At 41.0% G+C, this 22,856-nt stretch overlaps 3 protein-coding genes across 3 annotated transcripts; 2 read left to right on the forward strand and 1 right to left on the reverse strand.

Moving 5' to 3' along the window:
- The first annotated feature begins 2,369 nt into the window (after positions 1-2,369).
- Positions 2,370-11,541, forward strand: hapstr1a (HUWE1 associated protein modifying stress responses a). The gene is made up of 5 exons (XM_083931482.1): positions 2,370-2,750; positions 3,849-3,929; positions 4,761-4,828; positions 5,702-5,912; positions 8,095-11,541. Exons 1-5 carry the CDS (start codon positions 2,555-2,557, stop codon positions 8,409-8,411), a joined length of 873 nt encoding a protein of 290 aa, XP_083787608.1. The 5' UTR covers positions 2,370-2,554; the 3' UTR covers positions 8,412-11,541.
- Positions 11,542-12,702: 1,161 nt separating this feature from the next.
- Positions 12,703-16,575, reverse strand: dctn5 (dynactin 5). The gene is made up of 6 exons (XM_083931681.1): positions 16,428-16,575; positions 16,158-16,226; positions 15,905-16,023; positions 15,371-15,482; positions 14,211-14,313; positions 12,703-14,124 (listed from the first exon to the last, which is right to left on the reverse strand). The coding sequence occupies exons 1-6, from the start codon at positions 16,473-16,475 to the stop codon at positions 14,027-14,029; spliced, it is 549 nt and encodes a 182-aa protein (XP_083787807.1). The 5' UTR covers positions 16,476-16,575; the 3' UTR covers positions 12,703-14,026.
- A 459-nt stretch (positions 16,576-17,034) lies between these two features.
- Positions 17,035-20,281, forward strand: ndufab1b (NADH:ubiquinone oxidoreductase subunit AB1b). Its single transcript, XM_083930546.1, has 5 exons — positions 17,035-17,228; positions 18,933-19,052; positions 19,291-19,378; positions 19,783-19,902; positions 20,020-20,281. Exons 1-4 carry the CDS (start codon positions 17,058-17,060, stop codon positions 19,872-19,874), a joined length of 471 nt encoding a protein of 156 aa, XP_083786672.1. The 5' UTR covers positions 17,035-17,057; the 3' UTR covers positions 19,875-19,902; positions 20,020-20,281.
- The last annotated feature ends 2,575 nt before the right edge of the window (positions 20,282-22,856 follow it).

Genomic DNA, 22,856 nt, shown 5'->3' on the forward strand with positions numbered 1-22,856 from the left:
CCCCGGTAAATGTGGGGCAATAAAGACAACGCGCAGCACGACCTGCACCGTGAGGAACAAATACTCTATGTATAGCTAGCGTTAAGCTACCTGACACTGGGCAGCCAACTGGTGATATAGGTACAACAAAAATGAAAACAAATGTTCATTTGCTATAGACACACATTAACAACTTTGTCTGCAATACCCCCAGTCCGTGTGCTCCTCCGATTGTCCCTCGTCTGGGGAAGAGCGGAGGAAAAGGCTATCCATTCAAACCAGTTAATACGGGAATAGCACTAATGTTGATTTGGAAGTTCGCGGAGACGAGAGTTGCCACGGCCCGACATAAACCAATTCCCCCCGAACCTCCCCTAAAACAATACACGACAAAACGCGGCACTTCGCTGCATTTCTCGCTAACCTCTTGCCTCTTGTGAGGAATGTGCCCGGTCATACAACGTTAGCCTGAGCTGTGTGTGTGGCTCTCAACCCGCTCCTCCCGTGGTTTGTGATGTGTTGAGTCTGGGGTAAATCTCAAAATGGCGGTCGCGCTCTTCTCTGAAATGTCACATCCGCATGGAGATCCAAACACTGGCCCATCCCCGGCTCCATTCTCATCCATGTTGAATTATAGGGACCAGGCGTGTGCATCAGATAGGATACGGGGGACATGAAATATAAGTACAAACAGCAAGTATTAGATCAATGGAAATGATAGGAATAACAATACAGGGCTTCTGGTGACTGCGTGATGCATCGGGGCCCAAATCACTAATTTACAATAACTTGAACGGGGAAAATCATTGGCTTCATGTGGAAACAAACTAAAGTATTAAAAAAGTAAATTTACTCAATGAATTTAATTTGTAAGACCTTTTACTCCAGTAAACATCAAGGGAAAAAAGAAGAAACGAATAACTTTAGCCTACCTAGCTGTGTGCCTATATATTAAAAAATTGTATGCAAAACAGCAATTAAACGTTGTGTTAGTAAAATTAATACTACCTGGAGGCTATGTATAGCCTATCACACATTAAACTAAGTCATAAAAACATAATATCCATCAACATGAGGCAGGGGTGACTTGGGCTGAATTTTATAGGTTATGCTTCAGTAAAACACTAATGCAGGTTTTTAACACCAATGCAGTATTTTTTAAATTGTGCTACAGAATTTCTTTTCTACTAAAAAGGGGACATGCACTCTTTTTATGGTAGCCGATTGCTGCTTTGTAGGATCTATTCAGTTTTTGTTTATATACAACTTATCAAAAAAACTGTACCACTTGGTAAAGAAAAAAACATTTTAAAACACTTTTAAAGCATCTTTGTACATTCAAACTATTTGCCAACTGCTGCCTGCTGACTTTGTATTTGTGTTTCCGTTTCTACTTTAATTGTATTTGTTGTTTTGATATGTGTAAGGGAGGAAGCCATACGAAATTTCATTGTACTAATGCTAATAAAGATATTTCTGATTTTGATACAGCCTGAGTCCGTGATGATCTTCAAGTTCCCATGCCCATAATGAACTTACAATAAACTCACTGGAGAAACGTATAGCTTATATCATTACCATATTGGATAACCTACGTCCAATCATTGTCCATTTACCAAGACACTTAGCTGGTCCATATGTGCAGTGCTGAACCAGACTGTGTGGCTATATTAGACTAAGATCAGTCTTTAGTTTTTGAGTAAATGGCACCACTCAGTGGATAAAAACAGTACTAAATCTGGACTCGGTATTAGATAGAGTTTTTTAAATAATAATAACAACTGACTCACTCCTGTTTATCTCATCTCATTTTGTTTGGGTTAGTTCATTATTAAAACTTATATTTTTATTTTTGAATTTAGCATATAAAAAGCCTTGATGTCATAGTTGAATCCTCACAAGAGAGGCATATGTAGGCCTACTTGTAGAGTGACCATTGGTCTCTCTCTTTTTATAGTCTATGGTCTCTCTCCTAATATTTAATCTGGTTTTGCTGTTGTCGAAAGATATACGTTTATATGATTGCCATAGTACAGTCATTTCTAGCTTGTAGGTTGTGAATAAGTTTTGTTATATTATTTTACATTATACTTTACTCAATTCCTTTTTATTCTATTATGACTGCCCGAGTTTTCACGACAAAACTTGCACTCTCTCGCAAGCTTTAATAATGGAGAATTTTCACTGGGTGTTTTTCACTGTGTTCTTTTGTGTCACTGCTGTGACGGACGTGTCCTAGAGCCAATGAAATTCCGAGCAAAGCCCTCGAGGCCTTCCTGCATCGCTCACGCCACCAATCATAGTTGACATCTGGTTTAATGGGCGGGACGAAGCGCACAACAGGATAGTCTGCGTTGTATATAGCTCGACGTCGGCGACTGGAAGGAAAAATAGTTAGCTAAGCTTATCTCCACAGATGGTAGTAGGGTTAGGAAGCACAGCGATATCTTAGTGCGAAATATTAAAAAGCTAACAATATTCATGGCTTTACTCACATAATTCTTTATACACGGTTCAGATATTCATCTTTTAACACATTAAAAGGTGTATTTTACGCGAGTTTCGGGTGCATTAAATGGAGGAGAAGAAGGAAGACGGGGACTCGGAGATACAGGAACACGGACCCGAGCACTGGTTCTCAAAATGGGAGCGGCAGTGTTTGGCCGAAGCGGAGCAGAGGGAGCCGAGCGAGGAGGAGGCCGACAACGACCAGGATAAACTGTGGCATCTGTTCCAGAACTCTGCCACCGCTGTGGCACAGTTATACAAAGGTTCGCCCTTTTCGCTTGTTTGCCCTCAGTATAACGCTACTTACATTTCCAGTATGCACTCTGCTCGTTGGTTACTAACCTGGGTACATACGCGAACGTTACTGTGAACGAACGTTAGCGTCACTATCGGTAAAATGCTAACTAATTAGCTCGTAAGCACTCTCGCTGGCCATTACTTGGTAACGTTTACAGCTGATTTTGCAATGCTAAATTTAGCTAGCTGTGTTATCCAGTGACAAAAAAATAGTTAGGAACTCGAATTTAGTTGTTATACACATAGTTCAACATTTGAAAAACCATATATTATCTGACCTGGCGTGATTAAAGTAGCTTAAATTAACATTAATACCTTTTGTTAATAGGCTGGCTTGTTGACACCAAGTTAGAAAGCTAGCGGGGAGCTAACGTAACGTTAGCCAAGGCTAGTTACAAAATGGCGATGGTAACAACAATCGTAGCTACGCGACATTCCCAGATGACAGTCTCTTGTTTTCTGTCAGTGGTACCATCTGCTAAACTGTTTTGAATGTGTTATAAAGAGAAGCGCACATACATGTAAACTTGTTTTTAAGGCAAGGTTTGATGCTGAGTGAGCAGTTTGTTTAGCAACGCGCAGCTACCGTTATAATCACAAAATGGCGAGGATAGTATTGGTTCGCTGTGGAAATATTGGTTTGTCTACAATATGCTACTGATGTGGCAGTCTCAGACATAGCTGCTGTACATATTGACAAAGCTCGACTTGTTAACTTTATCCGTGTTTGACATGTATGTTTGACATGGCTTTGCAACTTTAATGCTGAGAGGGCAGTTAAGTTGTTTTGTCGGTGCTTTTCCGCTTAAACAAGCTGCTGCCAAGCTGGCCATCTAGCGCTGGCTGACAGTTATTTTTATGCCAAACCCTGTCCCTGCAATTGTAGATGCAAGACAAAATGGCGAATGAAAATGATCTTCACCTCAACCCTATAATCACCAAGCTTTTGTGCCTCTCCGATGTTTTGTTGACTTTTGGGTGACATTAATCAAGGGTGCTCCCTTTTTAAATTACGGCCACAGGTTATGTGCAGAAATCAGATCTAATTCCTTTTCCTCCCACAGACAGAGTATGCCATCAACAGGGCCTGTCATTGTGGGTGCCATTTCAGAACTCTGCAACAGCAGTTACCAACCTCTACAAAGGTATCTAACCACAACTCTCTTCTCTCTATCCTTGATTTGTTGATCTGCCAAATACTACACCTGCCGTTTGTATGCTAAGAATGTTTCTGTTTTTTTACTTATTCTTCAATGCATATGTTTTTATTGATCAGCTCATCCAAGTGGTAATCAGATTTTTTTATGTCAGTTAAAGACATGTTCATTGTAGGATTAAAAAGAAAACAGACTGCAAATTTAAATATGGTCTATAACAATATCAGTAATTTACCTGTAAACAAGGGTTGTTTGTTGCAGTGCGAATGAGATTGTACAGGACTAATTTGGCAGTCTGCCTAACAAAAACTGGGCAGGGGATTCCTAATTCCTAATCTCTATCAACATATTCTGCGTAGGAATGTAGAGTCTGTAGGTAACAGGACAACATGTTGCTGGTGCAGGGGATAGGCAATTCCGGTCCTGGAGAGCGACTGTCCTGCATGTTTTAGGTTTCGCTCTGCTCTAACACACCTGATCCTAATAATTTGCTTGCTATCAAGCAGCTGATGCTTGTTACGGTTTGATTATTGTTAGACTCCGGTGTTTTAGGGTAGGGAGAAACCTAAAACATGCAAGACAGTGGCCTTCCAGGACCGGAATTGCCCACCCCTGGGCTAGTGGAAGTTGTCTGGTTTCTGTTTGAAGTCCAGGTAGTATTGACCACGCACACTTGAGCATGCTTTGGTTGCATACAGGTACACAGTCCGTGTGGAGAACAAAAGAGGCGAAATGCACTGGCCATCATGCATCATCCTGCATATTTCCTTGGCTTTGAAATAGATAATAACAAACAATGATTGTCTTTCACCATCGCAGAGAGTGTGGATGCCCACCAGAGAAGCTTTGATCGGGGGATCCAGATAGGCCACCAACGCCGCAATAAGGTGGGTCAAGTTCCTGGTACCTTTAGCTACCTCCATTCTCTTATATTTACAGTGGAAATCATGATTAATTTGAAATAATGTTGTTTTTTATTGTTCAGAATTTGATAAATATCAGCTTCAGCTATACCATTACTGTACTAGCATGTTTTTTTTTTTAAATAACCAAGGCGTTTCAACAAAAACTTTTATTCTGTGGGGGGAAAAAAGTGAGCAAAATTAGAGAACAGTAACCATTGTAGACGAGATTTAAACAATGTTTTCTTAGCCTTTTTATCCTTTCTACTGATGAGAGGTTTGGTCACTGTTGAGTGGGCTTTAGTCCAAAATTCGTTGCTCTGATCATCACTGAACTGGCGAGCAACTCCAGATGTATTGTTGAACTGTTTCCCCATTGAGTGTCACCTTAGAGCAGAATGCCATCTTGCAAAGTAACCAGGAGAACTGCCAGATAAACAGGGTGTGTCCAACAATTATGTAAATTGTCACCAGGTGTCAGATTAACACCAATAACTGGGAGGTATATGAATATATTTTCCCCCCACAAAATACATTTTTTTTGTTGAAGTGCCATCGTTATTTAAAAAAAACATGCTAGTACAGTAGTGGTATAACCACAGCGGCACAGTGGTATTCTATCAAATTCTGAACAATAAAATGTTTTATTTCAGAATAAATCACTTGTTCTCTTCAGTGTATATATCTGGACACATTGTCATATTACATCTTATTGTCATATTTGTTTGATATTTAGGAACCAGGTGCTTTCAGGCTAAATTGGGTTTACCCAACAGGGATGTTGAAGGGGGGGAGAAGCATCAGAAACTCAACCTGGCTTAATTTATGGATGGATCACCTTTTTGTATTGGATTGCAGGACATGTTGGCATGGGTGAAAAAGCGCCGGAGAACCATCCGCAGGGAGGATCTTATCAGTTTTCTGTGCGGCAAAGCACCACCACACAGGAGTAGCAGGGCCAACCCCCGACTGGCCATGTTGGCCCCCAGCCGGGCTAATTCGCCATCTGAGACTGGCTCATCTGTGGAAGCAGACCTCCAGCCCTTCAGGGAGGCCATAGCACTGCATGGTGAGTAAGGTGAAAGTTGGCTCGTCATGAGTAGGGGTTTGGAAAAATTGTACATAGACATTTTGAGCCCTGTAAGCTAGTTTAGAAGGTTAGAGGCTTGCTACCGACACGCTGGCATATACCCATAGAACGATGAAAGTAACTTTACATGAGTCATGCTGATAAGGCTGCTTGTAGATGCCTACAGTCTGAAGAAACTTTTTGTTAATGGGCCTCACAAGCACATGTATAGGCGGGTGATCTCCAAGTTACATTGCGCCCAATTATCGGTCGACCAATGAATTGGTCTATAACTACATTCTAGCAACTTAATCAGATACGTGATTTACAATCCAGAAGGCAGCTACATTGTTGGGTAAAAATCAGTGGTATCATTAAATGTTTTTGTGTGGTCGTGTTCACATTGTAGATTATTCAAATTGATGGAGAAAAATATACTGATTCCATAAATGTAATAGTTGGAGCTTTGGCATGGCTATGTACTGTAGAGTGGTTGTAAGATAAGGTATGCCATAGGAATTATATATATATTTTTAATTAAAACTAGCAGAAAGTTAGTTTGTGTGAGAGAGCACCCCTGTTCTTCAGTCATAGTACTCTGCCACATGTGGCTTAGAGTTACGGGTATGTAGTGCACGGTGCGTAAGTATTAGCCCCTGGTGGAAGAGGATCTCACCTTTTTGGCGCCTTGTGTGTGCGCATATGTGTCTGGGTGTGAGAGGGGGAACATCTCACTAAATCTAAAGCCAAGTAGTTTCTTAATGACTCTGGTTTTGCAGATGCAACTGCTACTGTCTGTTATTAAGTTACATTGCAGTATGTTGTACTTCAGATGTGCTGTCAGTGCAAATTAGTTTTCAGAACTTTATCTGAAGGTGCCCGCATTTTAAAGGGCAGCTGAGGTTAGGGTGGAGGATGTTAGGCATTTGGTGGTTTAGGTTACAGAAACACAAGTTCGGTCCGTGTCAGGGGATTTCAGTTCGTCTCCTTTCTCAGTTATCAGATACTTTTTCATTTTACTGTCATGTTTGTGCGTTGGGACGGACAAATCATTTATTGATTTAAGTTGACAAAACCCATTTCACATTTCTGTCAACTCCACCCTTGACTCTTTTAGTCAATCAGATTTACTGATTTTGGTTCCTTGTGGCAACACACACATACTTTGGCTTTGTCACAGACAAAGTCTGTAGGCAGCTGTTTTTAATTAGGCATCTCAAGTTTCTTTAATAATATATGATTCAAGTGAATAACTGCTGAAATAAAACACTGTATTTTTGGATATGGAAACAATGTATGTGTATATTTGCATCCAGAGATATGAGGTGGGTTCACAAGTGGTCACACAAGTCGCACGTGGAGATGCGCTATAATACCAGGTGTGAACACACGTACTTTGAGCTGTCCACTTAGGATCGGATCACCAAAGATATGTTAATGTCCGGTCTGAACAGCGTCTAAGTTTTGTTGGTGACGTGTGTTTATAAGCATTGCTTCTAATTCTGTTTTGTTGCAAACATCCTAACAATGTCATTCTGAAGAAGCCTGAACCCGGCTCCTGTTCTCTTCTGAAATCCAAAATGGAGAAAGCAACGGCACTGAAATAAGAGCCTGGGCGAGTGACTTTGACAAGTCAAGTTCTGTCAAAGAGCTGTTTACTTGCTGTGTACTTCCCTATCACAAGGCAACTTGTTTTACCTAGTGGCACATTTCAATAGCCCCTAACTGCTTATATAGAAAAAAATGACATGCCCTTTTGCATCTTTAAATCAGGTCTGACATAAATACTTACAAACTTAGATCACCCACTTGATATATCATTGCCACTATGACTATCCTCTCAAAGATCAAAGATTTAGATCTTTCTGACATTTAGATCGGGCAGTTGTCATTTGGGGTCATACAAATATGTTGACTATTGGATTAATGGACCAATGACCTGCTTGCTTGGTTGTCACTGTTGGGCCACTCAAGTCCCCATGTACGTGTGGCATTCCACACGTACATCAATGACATGATGGATGGATGATGGTAGCTTGCCTCATAGCGAAGTCAGTACTAAATGGAGACAGATGGTTGCAGCTCCTACTTATACTTCAGTTGTTTATTTTATTTTTTTGAATGTCTTATTTCACCAACTGATGTCTGTTGCTGCTCTCTCCTCTCTCTCCTCTTTACACAGGTTTGAGTGGAGCCATGGCAAGCATCAGTGTGCGCTCTGGTGCTCCAGGGTCTCCCACACATGTGAGTGGGAGCAGCAGTAACGGAGGAGGTGCTGGTGTAGGTGGTTCTTCTGGCTCGGGGCCAGTGTGCCGCAGCAGGCGAAATGGGCTCCAAGACGTCGACCTGAACACTTTCATCTCGGAAGAGATGGCATTGCATCTGGACTCTACAGGCTCCGCCTCAGCTGGAGGGGGAGGGACCCGGAAACGAAACTCCACCCAGTGTAGTGATGTCATCACAGACTCCCCTACACACAAACGCAACAGGATGATCTGATCTGCTGCCTGCCTGTGTGTGTGTGTGTTTGTGTGTGCGTGCGTGTGTGTGTGTGAGGGGGTGTGGTGGAGGAAAAGCCTTTAAAGCCAAGGCAAAGACAGGTTGGGATAGATGCACAGATGGACAGAGAGACATCCAGATGCCTGGCTGTGCAAAAGAAACCCAGGCTGAAAAGGAAAACAAGGACTGAATGTCTCGGTTCTTTTCAGATGTTGAATGAATTCTATTCCTTGTCTCCTACCCCGCACTATAACTACAAATCACTGATCTTCAATCGGAACACTTAATAAGTGTGTGGGTGACTGGAAGGTCTGGACGACATCAAGCACTTCTCAGACATCGCCGCCATGAAAAGGAGACAAACGAAGGAAGTCGCCAACTCATTTTGGGATGCAGACAGTTCTCGGAGGGGTGAAAATGCACTGTGCTACTTGACAAGTTAAAGCCACTTGATCCTTGACACATTTGTGCCCTTCCTCCCTTAACCTCACTCATCCTCACCCACCACCTTAAAAAGGAAGTGAGGGCCATGATCAAATCGTCTCACTCAGTGAAGAGTTGCTCGCCAAATGTCAGACCCAACTCTGTCAGAGACTCACCTCTGCATCAAACAACCCGTCTGTTCTTTCTGTTACGGCATCATTGCAGCACTCAGTTGAAGTTGCCGGTCAGTGGTGGAGCTAATTCTCACAGTAGGAGTACATCTGTGGCATCAATCTGCTTCCTCTGCCGCTTGTAACCAGTTACATTTCTCTGGCTACCAGGTTGATGGCATGTAACCTTATTCTCTAACTACTCTGCTTCAACAGTGGCTTGATTTAGTTCAGCCACACGCCCTTTTCTGTTTTTTAGTTCTTCAACCACCAGTGTTAAAATTCTAGGTTTGTTGCCACCTTTTGCAGCAGTGATAGCCAAGTTAATTTTGCGTTCTTTCTCCACCTTGTTTTTTTGTTGTTGAGGATAATGGAAAGGAATCTTTTTGTGTATACAGCTTGTCAGACAACCCGTTAGCTGACTGCCACGTCCTCTCCCCTTTTACCCTAGTCTTATTACGAAAGCAGCTGCTGTTTTATGTGATCGTGTGAATATTCTGATGAGTTGCAATAAGGATTTTTGCACTTAGCTTTCACCTCTAACTCATGCAAACAAATCGGCTCTTCCATTGTATCCCAGTTGTAGCCTCGTCCAGCTCTTAACAGGTCCACACATTACTTAGCGGTTGCTGCTTAGAAAAATTAACAACAAACCAACAACTCTCAAAGTATTCGATCAAGTTGTGGAGCTTTCTGCATATGGGCCCTACTTGTATTCAAAGACTCAGAGTCCTTCCCTGTCTGAAAATTGATTTAATCGGTGCTGTAGAGAAAGCACAAACCACAGAAATGTTTACGAAGGTAGCGTCTCTCAACAGACTCACCAATCATGCCGGTCAGTACACTCAAGTCACTAAATTATTTGGCTAGAGTGTCAGATTGGGTGTTGTGAAAATGTCTGCTCTTTGTATATGGGGTGTGTGCATTAATAAGTCGTGGATGGGTTAGATTTTACTCGGTACAGGATGATGCAACTCTGGATTGTTTCATTCTTGAAATGGTTGTTGCCTTCCATCCATTTGTAACAGAGAGGAGTAGGAGACACTGATATCACATGAGGCAGAAACTATTTAGCGGTTTGAAAATAAATATAAACCGGTACGGATTTTTAGAATCTTAAAGAACATCTAGGCTTGTCTGTGGGCGTAATGATTGTTGGAATATGCTTTCATTTAGCATAGGGAGCTAACCATTTGTAAAATATTCAACAACAAATTTGAGTTGTCTAGTTGTCAAACCAAGTCTAAACTTCTCCGGTGATGCCCGGCCATAGTAGTGATACAGTAAGTTGTCGGCAAGTTGTAATACTCGCAGTAGCTGACTTGTGAGATGTCAATGTTTCCTTCTCTTTTTCCTCCTTTTTGTTGACTTATTCACTCCCCTTCACCTTTTCTGACCTGGAAAGTGGGTTTTCTTTAGTTGTAAAAAAAAGCATGCCAGTTTTTAACTTCTGTTACATTTTGGTCACAGATTTCATTTTTGCGTTATAGGTTGGCTTTTATATATTCATACGTGATCCTTAGATTGTCAGTGAAAGAAAACAAGGCCGCGATGTGTCACCTCTGTTCAGCGTTAAGGAGTTTGTTCTTGCACACAAGTGAAACCACTGAATTAGACTGATGAAATTGTTAACCTCGTATTGGAAAAGTGAGGTTTGATTTGCTAACAGAGAGCCTTTGATTACTGTGAAGGAGGGTTTAACAAGTAATTCATGGTGAGGCTTCATGTTTTGGTTTAAAACTGTAAGGCAATAATGTCTTGGAAGTTCTGGGTAGCCTAGGCTAGGCTAGCAAGTCTAGTGAATAATGTGACATAGGAAGGATCTGTGTTTCCTTAATAGGAACTGAACCCTCAGCAAGCCATCAGACAGTTTAAACTCTGGGACCCCGCACTGCTCATGGCAGAACATGGTGATTGAGATGGAGTGAATCTTAAGGACTGACGTGACGGCCTATCCACACGCTCGTCATTAAATCGGAGGAATGCATTTCAAATATTCTAGCCGTTTTTCTTTTTCCAGACACTTTACTCACTGTGCGGCCAACACTCCACATCTGCATTGGTAGCATTCTCGACTGAAACCAAATGGTGCGTGTTGTTACAGATCAGTTATATCCTCCTATGTGAAGTGTCTGCTGACAGGAAAAATAAACTAAAAATCAGATTTATCAAAGGATAGTTGTTTTTTTTTCTTTTTTTCTCCAAAGGCCCGACTAAAGAGTTGGCTACGAGTGGGATTGTACCGTCTTTCTACTCCCACTGTTCACCCTGCAGTGTTGACCCCCATTGATTAGCCTGGTTAAAATAGAGGGGGCACTTTGTGTTTTTCTTTTCTTCCCCTGAGCCAGTCGCCGGCCTTCATCCACATTGTTTCAAAAAGGCTGACTCATGCCACGTGTCTCTGGAGCCAACACTATTATCAGCTGTTTCTTGATACTTATTTGTTTAAAAAGTAATAAATGGCTAATCTATATACTTAACATTTAATTGTTGGTATGATATATGTGGTTCACATTGTAAAATAAATAAAACCATTGAGTTGCAATCGGATGGACTGTTTAATTAAAAAAATGAAAATGGAAGGTTTTGTTTTTATTTTTTTTTGCTTAATATTCAATAAGGGATCTCTAAACATGTCATACACAGGCATTTCATCTGTTAGGTTTCTGCTCTAGAACATTTGAAAAAAAGATCATGTAACATTTCCTCAAAGGAATAAATGCAGCATTTGTTGGCTGCTATATTTATGTTCCAAATATAGACAAGTCTCTTTAAAATACCACTTTGACAAATAAACAAAGGAAATATTTGCTATAAGCAGGTAACGAATAATTTTCCTTTTCAGTGTATTTGATTCTATTGTTTTGTTAAAGGGCGTCAAGACTGAAGCTAAACATGTACATATTTCTAAAGAGACCAAAAACAAACGTATTTGTTTGGCAGTTAAGGGGGCTTTTAATGTTTGTTTGTTTTTTAAAAGATAAATATATGCCGGTCATCCCATTGGCTTTCACTGCAAAAATCCTTCACTTACAGGTGTGTGAAAGAAAATATGCGAGTCATGCATTCGATTGTGGGACTTACTGAAGCAGGTCTGCAATATTTTTTTCAGAGCAGTCATTTTTGAGTTTGTGGTGACTTAAATTCTAGACTGAGCTTTTCAAGGCTCTCAGAAATGACATTTGTCTCTGCCCTTCTTTAAGCCTCTAGGTGGTGCCATAGGACAGCGTTAGGAAAACTCACTTTTCCCACATCATGAGTCTGTTTGTGATGAGGAAATATAGAAAGACGAGCCTGATTTTGTTGTTATCCTGTTCTGATTCTCTAGTGAAGCATTTCCAACGTCCATCTCTATGACAAACCTATGGTAACTCACATTCTGATGGAAACTGTTGAGTTTGGACTGCTAGTAAGTAAACATGGCTTACTATGCAGGATTCAGACTTTGCAAAGAAATGCAGTCAACACATTTATTAGACTTAAAGGATGCACACACTATGTTTAAGTGAGAAAAGTACTGTGAACATTTTTTTTTCAATATAACTTAACAGGGCACCTGAATTTGATTGTAAAACATGTTACTACCACTTGAAGTCTAACAAACAAGCATTTATTTCCTCATGAAACATCTGTAAAGCTGATTCTTGGAATATTGTTAATACTGTACTGCATCATTGCAGCCACATGTACTTGCTCAGTCTCCTGCCCCCCAGCCTTTATTAGCATGTCGTTGGGTGCCGCTGCATATTACCACCACCAATTGACGGTCAGCAGAATAGCATGAAAGAGAACTGTGTACTAAGCACCTGTGTGCTCAAGCGTGTGCACATAACAAACATTGGTCCTTGAGGTACCTTGCATAAATTCCATGAGAAATGGACATCTGTCCTCAGATCCAATATCATACCTTGATCGTCCACGATGCCAAATGCTCTGGTGCTAATCTTATGGATTCGGAGACAAAAAATTCTGTGCAATTGCTGGAGGAAAAAGTATAATTTCAAGTATTTTCATTTATTTCATTGCTGCACTATTTCAAATGTTGGTTCTGGCTATTGTACGCTCACAGAAAATGACCACGGTAAAGGATAGGGGGCTGTCCTGCACACATCAACATCACTATATGCAAATTAACATTGCAGTTGATAATTTGAAACATAATTGAAAGAAAAAATCCACATTAAATACATTTCATGACAAATAACATAGGCAATTGAAGAATAAAACAAACATTCTTCAACATTAGAAATAAAAAATGACAGAGGCTAAAACAACCTTTTCAAATCTGATGACATGAGTACGGCTCCGTTTTCATGGACATGAATAATGCACATGTACAGCCAACGTCCGATATCCAAACTGCTTGCTATTGTTTTGGTCCATAGGTGTCATACAGTATATTACAAGCTGTATTCACACATTTCCATCCTTTGCCTCCTTACGTAGCTCCTCCATTTCCTAATTTCACCGACAGCTGCTGTCAGAGGGCGGAGATTGGGATTATCAGCAGCCACGTGGGGGCCTTGAGTTTCTCCACATCACATGACATGAGAAGGAAAAAGTATCAGACTACTGTACATCAGCGCACTTCTTAAGAAAGTTAGAGCATTCTTCAGGAAAAATAATATCTAAACCTGTGCACCTGTAGAGTGACAGTTTTTATCTGTCCATGTTGAAGGAATCTTGGCTGGGATGGTAAACATGAGCGTGCTCTGTGCAGTTTAGTAAAGAATCTTTCTAGACTCGCTGCAATTTGGAGCTGCCTGCAAACATACAAAATCGCCTTCAGCAGCTTTATTAGATTTTATTCCTCATGTGCTTTTTGTCAAACTCAAAAACTAGAATCATATTAGGGTTCTTAATAGGACCAAATGTTTGTCCTTGGGCGGAGAAACTCAGGGCCTCAGAGGTGAAGGATAGAACCTGACCTCTCAAAGTCCATTTCTGATGAAAGTCCCTGACCCTGACATGGAACTGGCCGGGGAAGGGTGTGGATCCTGCTGGCAGGTTTTGGGGCAGGACTCAGATCTGGCTGAGAGGCAGGAACTTCTGGTAATAACTCTTGGTAACATCAATCATCAGGTCCTGCGTGCACTCTGGGAGCTCTCCTGAAAATAGACCTAGAGATACAGACAAAAACAGGTAAAGACATGATAAACAAAACAAAGAGGAGGGGTCAGCTTTGTGTTTGTGTGGTGTGGCTGACCGGGGCATCCAGAGAAGACGGTAAAAGGTGGCACCACGGTCTCAGGTGGGAGCACGGTGTTGTCTAAGATCTTGCAGCAGTCCTTCAGCACACAGCGACGACCCTGCACACACAATACACAACAAACAAATGAACAAACAACTGCTACAGAGTCAAATGCTTTAACAGACTGGAAGTCTTTTCTTCACTCTGCTTATTAGACCATGGTAAACAATGGATGGTGGATGTTCAGAACAATATTTGATTTATTTATTTTGTATTAATGCCATTTCATCTGCTCCTTTACCACTCACCCTCACACATGCTTTGGGTTGGACATACAAAACTGAAATAGGAACCTTCATGCACTGCATTTGGGAATGTAGTTGGGTCACAACATTGGATCCACGTATAAGAAATCTTGAGTAGTTGGTTTGGTTCAGAAATACCGTTAAGTCCAAAGCTATGTTTGTTGGCGGACAGGTCCTAAAAACCAAACATGCCCAAGTTTATATGTTCTGTTATTATCATGGGTATGGTGAACAGTCTGCCGAGTAATTTTAAGATACTTGAAGGAAACAAAGGCCCCAGAACTGAAGGAATGGGTCAGTGCACTGGTGGAAACAGCATCTTACAAATGTATGTCTAGTCGAGTAAGTGGGGATCAGAATGGAAAATAGGTCTAAATGAATATCATTCTTCTCTGTGAATGTGTGATCCTGTAGTGGGAATATAAGATATGTGTGACATGTTTTCTATCCGTTGTTTCTCTCTGGGTTTATGAACTGGAGTCTGACTTGATGATATCAAGAAATGTTCCATGTGAGCCCAAACTCTGAAAACTATCATGTGTATGCGACTTACCAGGCCTTTCTAAAACTAATAGAAAAGAGTTTTTTAATGTAGGAAAACTGTTAAACAACATATTAACATTTAAAGATTATTTTAACTTTAAACCGTGTCTCCAGAGGGACTTTAATTATGTCCCTTTCATATTACACCCCAGCTCCCAGCTCAGATCATCTGAACATGACTATCATGTGACTGTTTCCCCACAGGCAAGAGGAGACACTGCTTCTGTTCATGTCCCCTCTTAGTGGAGCAGCACTATCATGTTTCCTTGTTCTGCTTTGTGTGTGTGTGTGTGTGCGTGTGGGTGCACGTATTTTCATTCGACTCACTATGACGCAGTTTTTGCCAATGTGGACGTAGGAACCAATCTGTGCTGCATTGACCACGCAGTCCTCCTCGATGAAGACGTGGTCTCCGATGTGCAGTGGAAAGAACGCCACTCTGGAGGGAGGATGCGTAAAGTCATGGAATTCAGGTGTTTGTTTATTGGACATTAAGCAACAAGAAATAACAAAATAAATCTGCAATTCTGGACGTTATTTCCTGACGCAAAGACACTACTCTTTTGTATGTTAATATTGTTTATACGTTTCCTATTATTCTTGTTTCTATATTTTCCTGTGTTTATATTTTTCTGTATTTCCTTGTTTATATTGCTTGTTATAATTTATTGTTTCTTATTTGATGCTTCTTCTAAGTTTGCTATCCAATTTGCTGCTTAAAAGGAAATGTCCCCTATGTGGGACTAATAAAGGAATATCTATCTATCTATACCAGATGGACAATTTGATTTCAATTAATAGATAAACTGACCGACAGAAAATCAATCTGCTACAATTTGCCAATACAGAAGGATGTTTTACCCTTTGCTGAACTTTTTGAAAGGTGGTCGAATGACGCTCCGGCTCTTAACCACACAGTGTCTGCCCACCCTGACATTAGCCAGGTCTCCTCTGATGATGCAGTCATTCATGACAATAGTCTGAAGGAGGGAGGGAACACACACACACACACACACAAAATTAGCACTGCTTAACAGAGTAGAGAACAGATAGCAACATGACTACCCTGACAGAAAGTTGTACGACACTGACAGCCAGATGTGTCTTTCCTTACTTTTCCATTGAGTACGATGTTTTGACTCCCACACAGAACAGACTGTCTGCTTACTTTGTTGCCAGAAGCCTGAAATGCAACGACACAAATGATTCATTAACATACATAAACACTTAATTGATATTAAAGTATTTTTTGTCTTTCTTTACTGTCTAAACTGAGCACAAACAATGACTTCAGTCATCAAACGCCCAACGCCCCGTGCAGCTCCGGTTAGCCAAATAGCAACCGACTAGCAAGCGAACAGCGGCTTAAAATCAAACACATTACCGTCTCAATGTACTCTGCTTTATTGTACAGTATTTCAGACAACTCCATGGCTGGGAATAAATACAATATAATATATATAATACAATATTTAAGACAGTTAGGCTAACTCTGTGATAGCTATTTTCTATCTGTTTTGCTCTCTGCTCGCTTCTTCTGCTGACTACCCTCTGAATGGTTTCAGACATTATGAGTCGAGTGCCGAATCGATGAATCTCGTAAACCCAAACAAATGAAACTGTCGACAAGTATTTCTCATATTTGAGTTGTATAGCATACGAGTTATACGCGTATATGACATGCTGAATCATTTTGTTCCCTCGAATCATTTGGTAAGGTAGTTATTTAACAACAAATCCGTAATCTGATTCTGTTATTGATTGGTCTTCCCTGAGCTGAATCCGTGTATTTATTTATTAATTCCGAACCCGAAGTCAGTGTTTATTGTTGTTTATTTTTGACTGTCTGTTTAGTAAAAAAACACTGTAGACGGCACACATAAAATAATAATAAAATATGCAAACAAGAAAACAATGCAAAAAAAGGTTTTGTCGTGCGCATGCGTACGACGGAGCCCTTGACCCCGTTTCTTCTTCGCGTTGCACGCCGGGAAACCAGTCACTTTTCTCCGTCATGGCGGCCCGTGTCCTGCAGCAGTGTGTCCGCACGCTCGCCCGGCCCTCGCTGAGGCTTTCCTCCGGTAACCTGGCAGTGAGAGCCGCTGTCGCCCCGGCAACAGCCATTCACCGACCTCTGTCCTTCGCCTCAGACAGCCGGAGGACGCGGTGGCTCGAGCAGAGCAGAGTGAGTCTCCGGTAACATTGAACAGTCGTGGCCTAGCGTACCGCTGCTGTGACCTACCGACGTCTTTCAAACCTGTCAGGCTAACCTAAGCCCGCTGAAAGTTCATGATGGCGTGCTATCAGTTTATTTGACCATGAGTAGAAATCTGTTGCAGTGCTATCCAGCCCGAAACACACCAAACCTAGAAACGTTACCGTATATTTTACAGTCATGTTTTGCTCGTAGGCTAGCTAGCTAGCAAAGTCGGTGACACACTTGTGTTGTTGCCCCTGGCTCACCTACAATCTGTTACAACCATGTGGATGCTTCAACACTTAAACCTAATCGACTTCTAGCACTGTTCATCTCATTCTAGCTGAGCAATAGTTAATGAAGCTCTCCCACATTAACATGGCGCTCTGAATTGTATGTTGTTGCTTAGGCTCCCTGCTACTATTACTGTTATTATTCATATGTTTTATCATTACTTTTATTAGCTCTAATATTCACTGCCATGTTAACGCTGTTAGTCGTTTTTCTTCCAGCATTACAGCTATTATAACCACTACTCAACATTCACCACCATAATTATTTTTTATTATTTTATAATATTTCTATCACCTTAACAGGCATTATTACTGACTTTTCAGTCATTCACATTACTATAGATATTATAACTGTTAATGTTAATTCTGTGGTTAATTGCATCCCTGTGTCTGTCGTTGTGTCTGTCTGTCTCCCCGAAACGGTCTTGACAGATCGCCGCCTGACATTGAGCTGTTTTTGAGTGTAGTGTGTTTGAGGCATGGTAACTTCAACAATAAAACGTTAATGATCTGTTGACACAATAAGAATGATGTCAAGTTACAAGTGATTCTGCATTCTCACGTGTATCACCCAAAGTCAGTTAAGAAGGAAGATGACTCTGGTTTATTGTATAAATTCTGCTGACCACTTGTCTGCAGGGCAACATCATAAAGAGAGAGATTTGCTCTTAATTGGCGTTCTCTTGCTAAATAAAAGGTATGAATGAATGGAAATAATATAGCTAACGTCATTGGATGGAGCCACAGCAAGAATAAAAATAAAAGAATACCCCCTCACTTTAGAGAGTTATAAACTCTACATCCACCCCAAAGACACACACACACACACACACACACACACACACACACACACACACACACACACACACACACACACACACACACACACACACACACACACACACACACACACACACACACAGTAATTTAACATAAGCTTTAGAAAATATTCTTATTGGCTCTGTTGTTTCAGGTCACCTGATCATTTGAGAGACTTAGACTGTAGGTCAGAAATGTATTGGGATGCAAAGATTATAATAAGAAATTTGAAGTTAGGTTTTAAAGTGATGTAAGTGGAGTAATTTGCTCCGCTTTTTACTGTATGCGTACTTCCTGTTTGTCTGCGTAAGGAAAGAGAGTGTTACTGTAGTGTAACCCTGTTGAGATTAATGCATGAGTAGTAGAGTGGTACTGTTCTCGACATGCACGGTTAAGCTGCAGCCCGCTAATGTTTTGGGCTCATAACTTTTTGACCCGCGGATTGGATGTGAGCATAAATGGCTTTGAAGCTAATTCGGGAGTTGGTGTCTTAACGTGATCACCGCCTCTTCGCCCTCTTTCTATCACCTTCGCCCACCTCGTCACACCTGCTCCTGACCCCTCTCCTCTTCCTCTTTAGGTCCCCTCGGTGAGCGTGTTGTGCCGACAGTATGGGGACCTGCCCCCCCTCACCCTAGAAACCATCAAAGACCGCGTCATGTATGTCCTCAAGCTCTACGACAAGATCAGCCCTGAGAAGGTGAGCGAGAGCAAAGACATCCTGAGGCCTGCACTCTGTTCACCGACAGCTAACACAACAAACACATTGGGAAAGTTGGATGCGTTGGATGTGTTATTTAACAAACTATTTTTGTTTTTTATCATGAGCTGATGACGGCTCCATTTGCACCATCTTCTTGTTCGAATCAAACCAGAATGTCGGTGATTATAAGAAAGAAAAAAAGTTTCTAAGGCTTGTGTTACTTTCTGCCTCACAGCTGCAGACATCCTCCCACTTTATGAAAGACCTGGGTCTGGACAGTTTGGACCAGGTGGAGATCATCATGGCCATGGAGGATGAGTTTGGTGAGTCGGCACGCCACGTAGCTGCCTGACGGTCAGGTGCACAGTTCACTGAAGTGAAACTGTCTGACTGACTGAATTATATTTACCGTTTGTCGAGCGTTTTCTACTTTGAATCTAGCATGACGTTATACACTTGCCAACTGTAATGTTTGGGATGATTTTTTTACGTAACTTATGCACAGTCAACGTTCACGCCCTCTCCATGACTTCATCCAAGTTTTATCTTTTTCTTTGTCAATTTTGTGTACAAGTAGTACAAAAACTTTGTCTGATATAAGACTGATTAGCAACTAGTTCAAACTCAGTTTACATCTTCAGTCAACTCTGTGTGAAGTACAACTTTTAACAGAAAACGCGAGCACCTGTATTTATGCGACCTTGTGTACTGTGTGTTTCTTCTGTAGGCTTTGAGATCCCCGACGCAGAAGCAGAGAAGTTGATGAGTCCTGAGGATATTGTACAGTACATCGCAGACAAGAAGGACGTCTACGAATAATCTGTTCTATTGTTCACTGTAGAGGCAAGTCTCTCTGTCGGCCATGTTTTCTGTCCCTACTCATCCTCTCAATTACACATGTGCAATCTCTCCGCTCATTTGTCCGTGTAGTCACTCATCCGTATTGTTTGTTTCTTCCAGAGAGGTTGACCCAAGCGTGACCCCACAGGAGGTACATCTCCCACTTCCTCCCCGTCGGCTCCTCTGTCCACGTCGGCACCGTCAACGTCGGCTGCTGTGTCTCATGTTTGACTGTATTTAACTGAACATGTTCTTTCGGAGCGTGGAGATAAACAAAATATTGAAAAAGGTTATATCACAGTTTTGTTTTTTTCTCTGTTCAGCTCCACAGTGTGGTTCCAATGTATAATTTGTCATGAATAGATCAATAAATACACAGCTGTATAGTTCTGTGTCTCTGCTGTGATGTTGTGAGGAGGAGCACTAACGTGTCAAGTTGAAATGAAGAGGTGGTTTTGACAGGAGCGCAAGACTTGGTCTGAAGGTCACAATGTTTTCTGGACCCCCAACAGTATTTGGTCATTTTACAGCTTTTTACTGACGCTTGTATGCGTTAGCGAGACATCAGGCCGCTGTGAAGTAAAACTGAGCCCCAACACTACAACAGGATCCACTGTGGTTTCATAATATATTCAATTGACTGCCAATTCAGCAAGATAAAAAGGGATTTCTTCTTTTACTGATTTGTGTCTAAAAATTTGGCTTTTGTGGCTTCTTAGGTCAAAAACTTCAAAATTGTATCAGTCACAGGGCAGGACCAGTGCTGCGACGCCTTCTCTACTTTTACTTACTTGTATGAATGAATACTTATTTCACCTGAGAACAAAAACTACCGTAGTTGGAATTTTATTTCAATTAAAAAGTGCTCTTCAAGTATCTCAAGTTAAGATCTCAGTGAATTCTTGGTCTTATATACTTTTTCATAAAATGTCCATTTTTAGTTACAGGAATACTTCACCCTCAAAAGGATTATTTGTATATGATTAGTCCTCCCGGATGACCTTGTATTTTCGAAGAACACATTTGTTTTTCTCATGCCTCCGAGGTGAATAAATGAGGAACAGGGGCCAAATCACACACGAGTTCTCTCCTTTTTTGGATTTTTTGTTCACTACCGACACATTTCTCTTCAAGAATTCAAGGTAACACAAGGTGGTAAATGCTTAGATATTACACATAACTATAGTTTTACCAAGAAGCAGAGGAGGAGAAATGAATCCAGGAGGAAACGGAGTCGTTGTTAGTCTTTTATTGAGGGTTGTACCCAAGTTTTACAGCTTTGTATGACGGCTGCAGGAGCCAGAGGGTTACAAACAGTAATCAGTATACGAGTACAGCCAACAGAAGACCTACTACTTACTACTCTACACCTTAGCACAGATTCTCTTAAGAGCACTGAAATTCAGGAAAAAGGAGGAGAAAAAAAAAAAATACAGAACAAACCAAGCAACAAAGGAAGGAGAATAAAAAGATTAAATGAAACCAAACAGACAGCATCAGAGGAGACATTCATTATTAGAGCACACTGGAGTCGGTTTTCTATACCTTGTAATATCAGGCGACTTCGTTTTTGTCAATTTTTATACCCATACAAATAAAGATTGTCCTTCAAAAAGTGCAGTTTCCCCCGAAGTTTAAGATAAAATCCTTTGATGACCCGAGGAAGACATTTGAAAATAAAAAGGTACTTCCTGTTTTGTTTGTAAGAGAAGACTTCCTCTCATTGATTATAGACACTGTACGTTTATATTCTCATATATATATATATTATATATAGTTTCAACAGTCTCCCAAAGCAATGTGCATAATAGGTTTACAGGTGATCCAACTACACACTGTGGATTGATAGAATCTCTATAAAAAACATTGTAGTTGTGTAAAATTTGCAGTTTCACCGGCCTCACTCCCCTCGGCGTATCGAGGAGACAAGCTGTGAAAATAAAGAAATGGACTTTGCAAATCTTAACCTGTCCTCCTCTCCTGCTACAACTGGCCCGACGGTTGCTAGGTAATAAAGGTTTTTTTTTCAGTTATTAGTAGTACTAGTAGTACGATTCAACGATGGCACAACATGTTTGAGGAATATTATTGGGAATCCCATCTCAACTGTTTTTTAAAAAATTTGGGATTTTTTTTTATTATTAAAGAAAGCAAAAACCCAAGGTGGACATGGAAGCCTGGGTTCAACACTCCACTGCATAGTCTCTCTGAACGACACCCATCCCATCCCTCCCCTCTGTACTGTACCAACCCCGCCACCCCACCACCCCGATAACACACCCGCCCCGCCCACCCACCCACCCACATCTTTGTGCTGGTTAGACTAAAGCTTTTCAGGGTTTTGTTTGTGTGTATTCATACTAAATGTAAAATGACAAAAAAGACAGCAGATTCTCACAGTTTGTGTTTTTTTCTTTTGTGTTTTTTTTTCAGGTTTTTTTTTTTCTTTTTCTGTTTTTGTCAAAAAAAAATAGCTTTAGCGCTTTTGATCGACAGTAGGAGCCGTTGGGTGTGTGTTGTGATATAATATAGCATTTGCTCACAGGATAGTTAAGTCAAGAGAAAAAAAAAAAACAGTCACATTATTTTTCTTAAACATTAAAAAGTAGTAGAGTATCACCAGCCAGCTTCCCTCCTCTCCTACCCTTCTTTCTTTCTTTGCTCCCCTCGTCTGGCCCTGTGGGGAAGCTGCTTGGCAGCCCTGGGGATTGTACATTGCTCATGGTGGTTTTCACTTACTAAAAAGGGTTTCCTCACATCATCCTTTTGCAAATGACATTTTTTTCTCTTCTTCAAGCATTTAACATTTGTCCAGCTTTTTAAATACACGTACACACACATCAACCCCCCCCCCAAAAAAAAAAAATCAGTCCCTTTCCTCCCTCTCACCCTCCCTCCTTGATTTGGCATGATAATGTGTTCGAACATACACACACTGTTTCTATACAAGACTGGGTTTTT

This window comes from Echiichthys vipera (assembly GCF_963691815.1).
Source record: "Echiichthys vipera genome assembly, chromosome: 17".
Classification (NCBI taxonomy): domain Eukaryota; kingdom Metazoa; phylum Chordata; class Actinopteri; order Perciformes; family Trachinidae; genus Echiichthys; species Echiichthys vipera.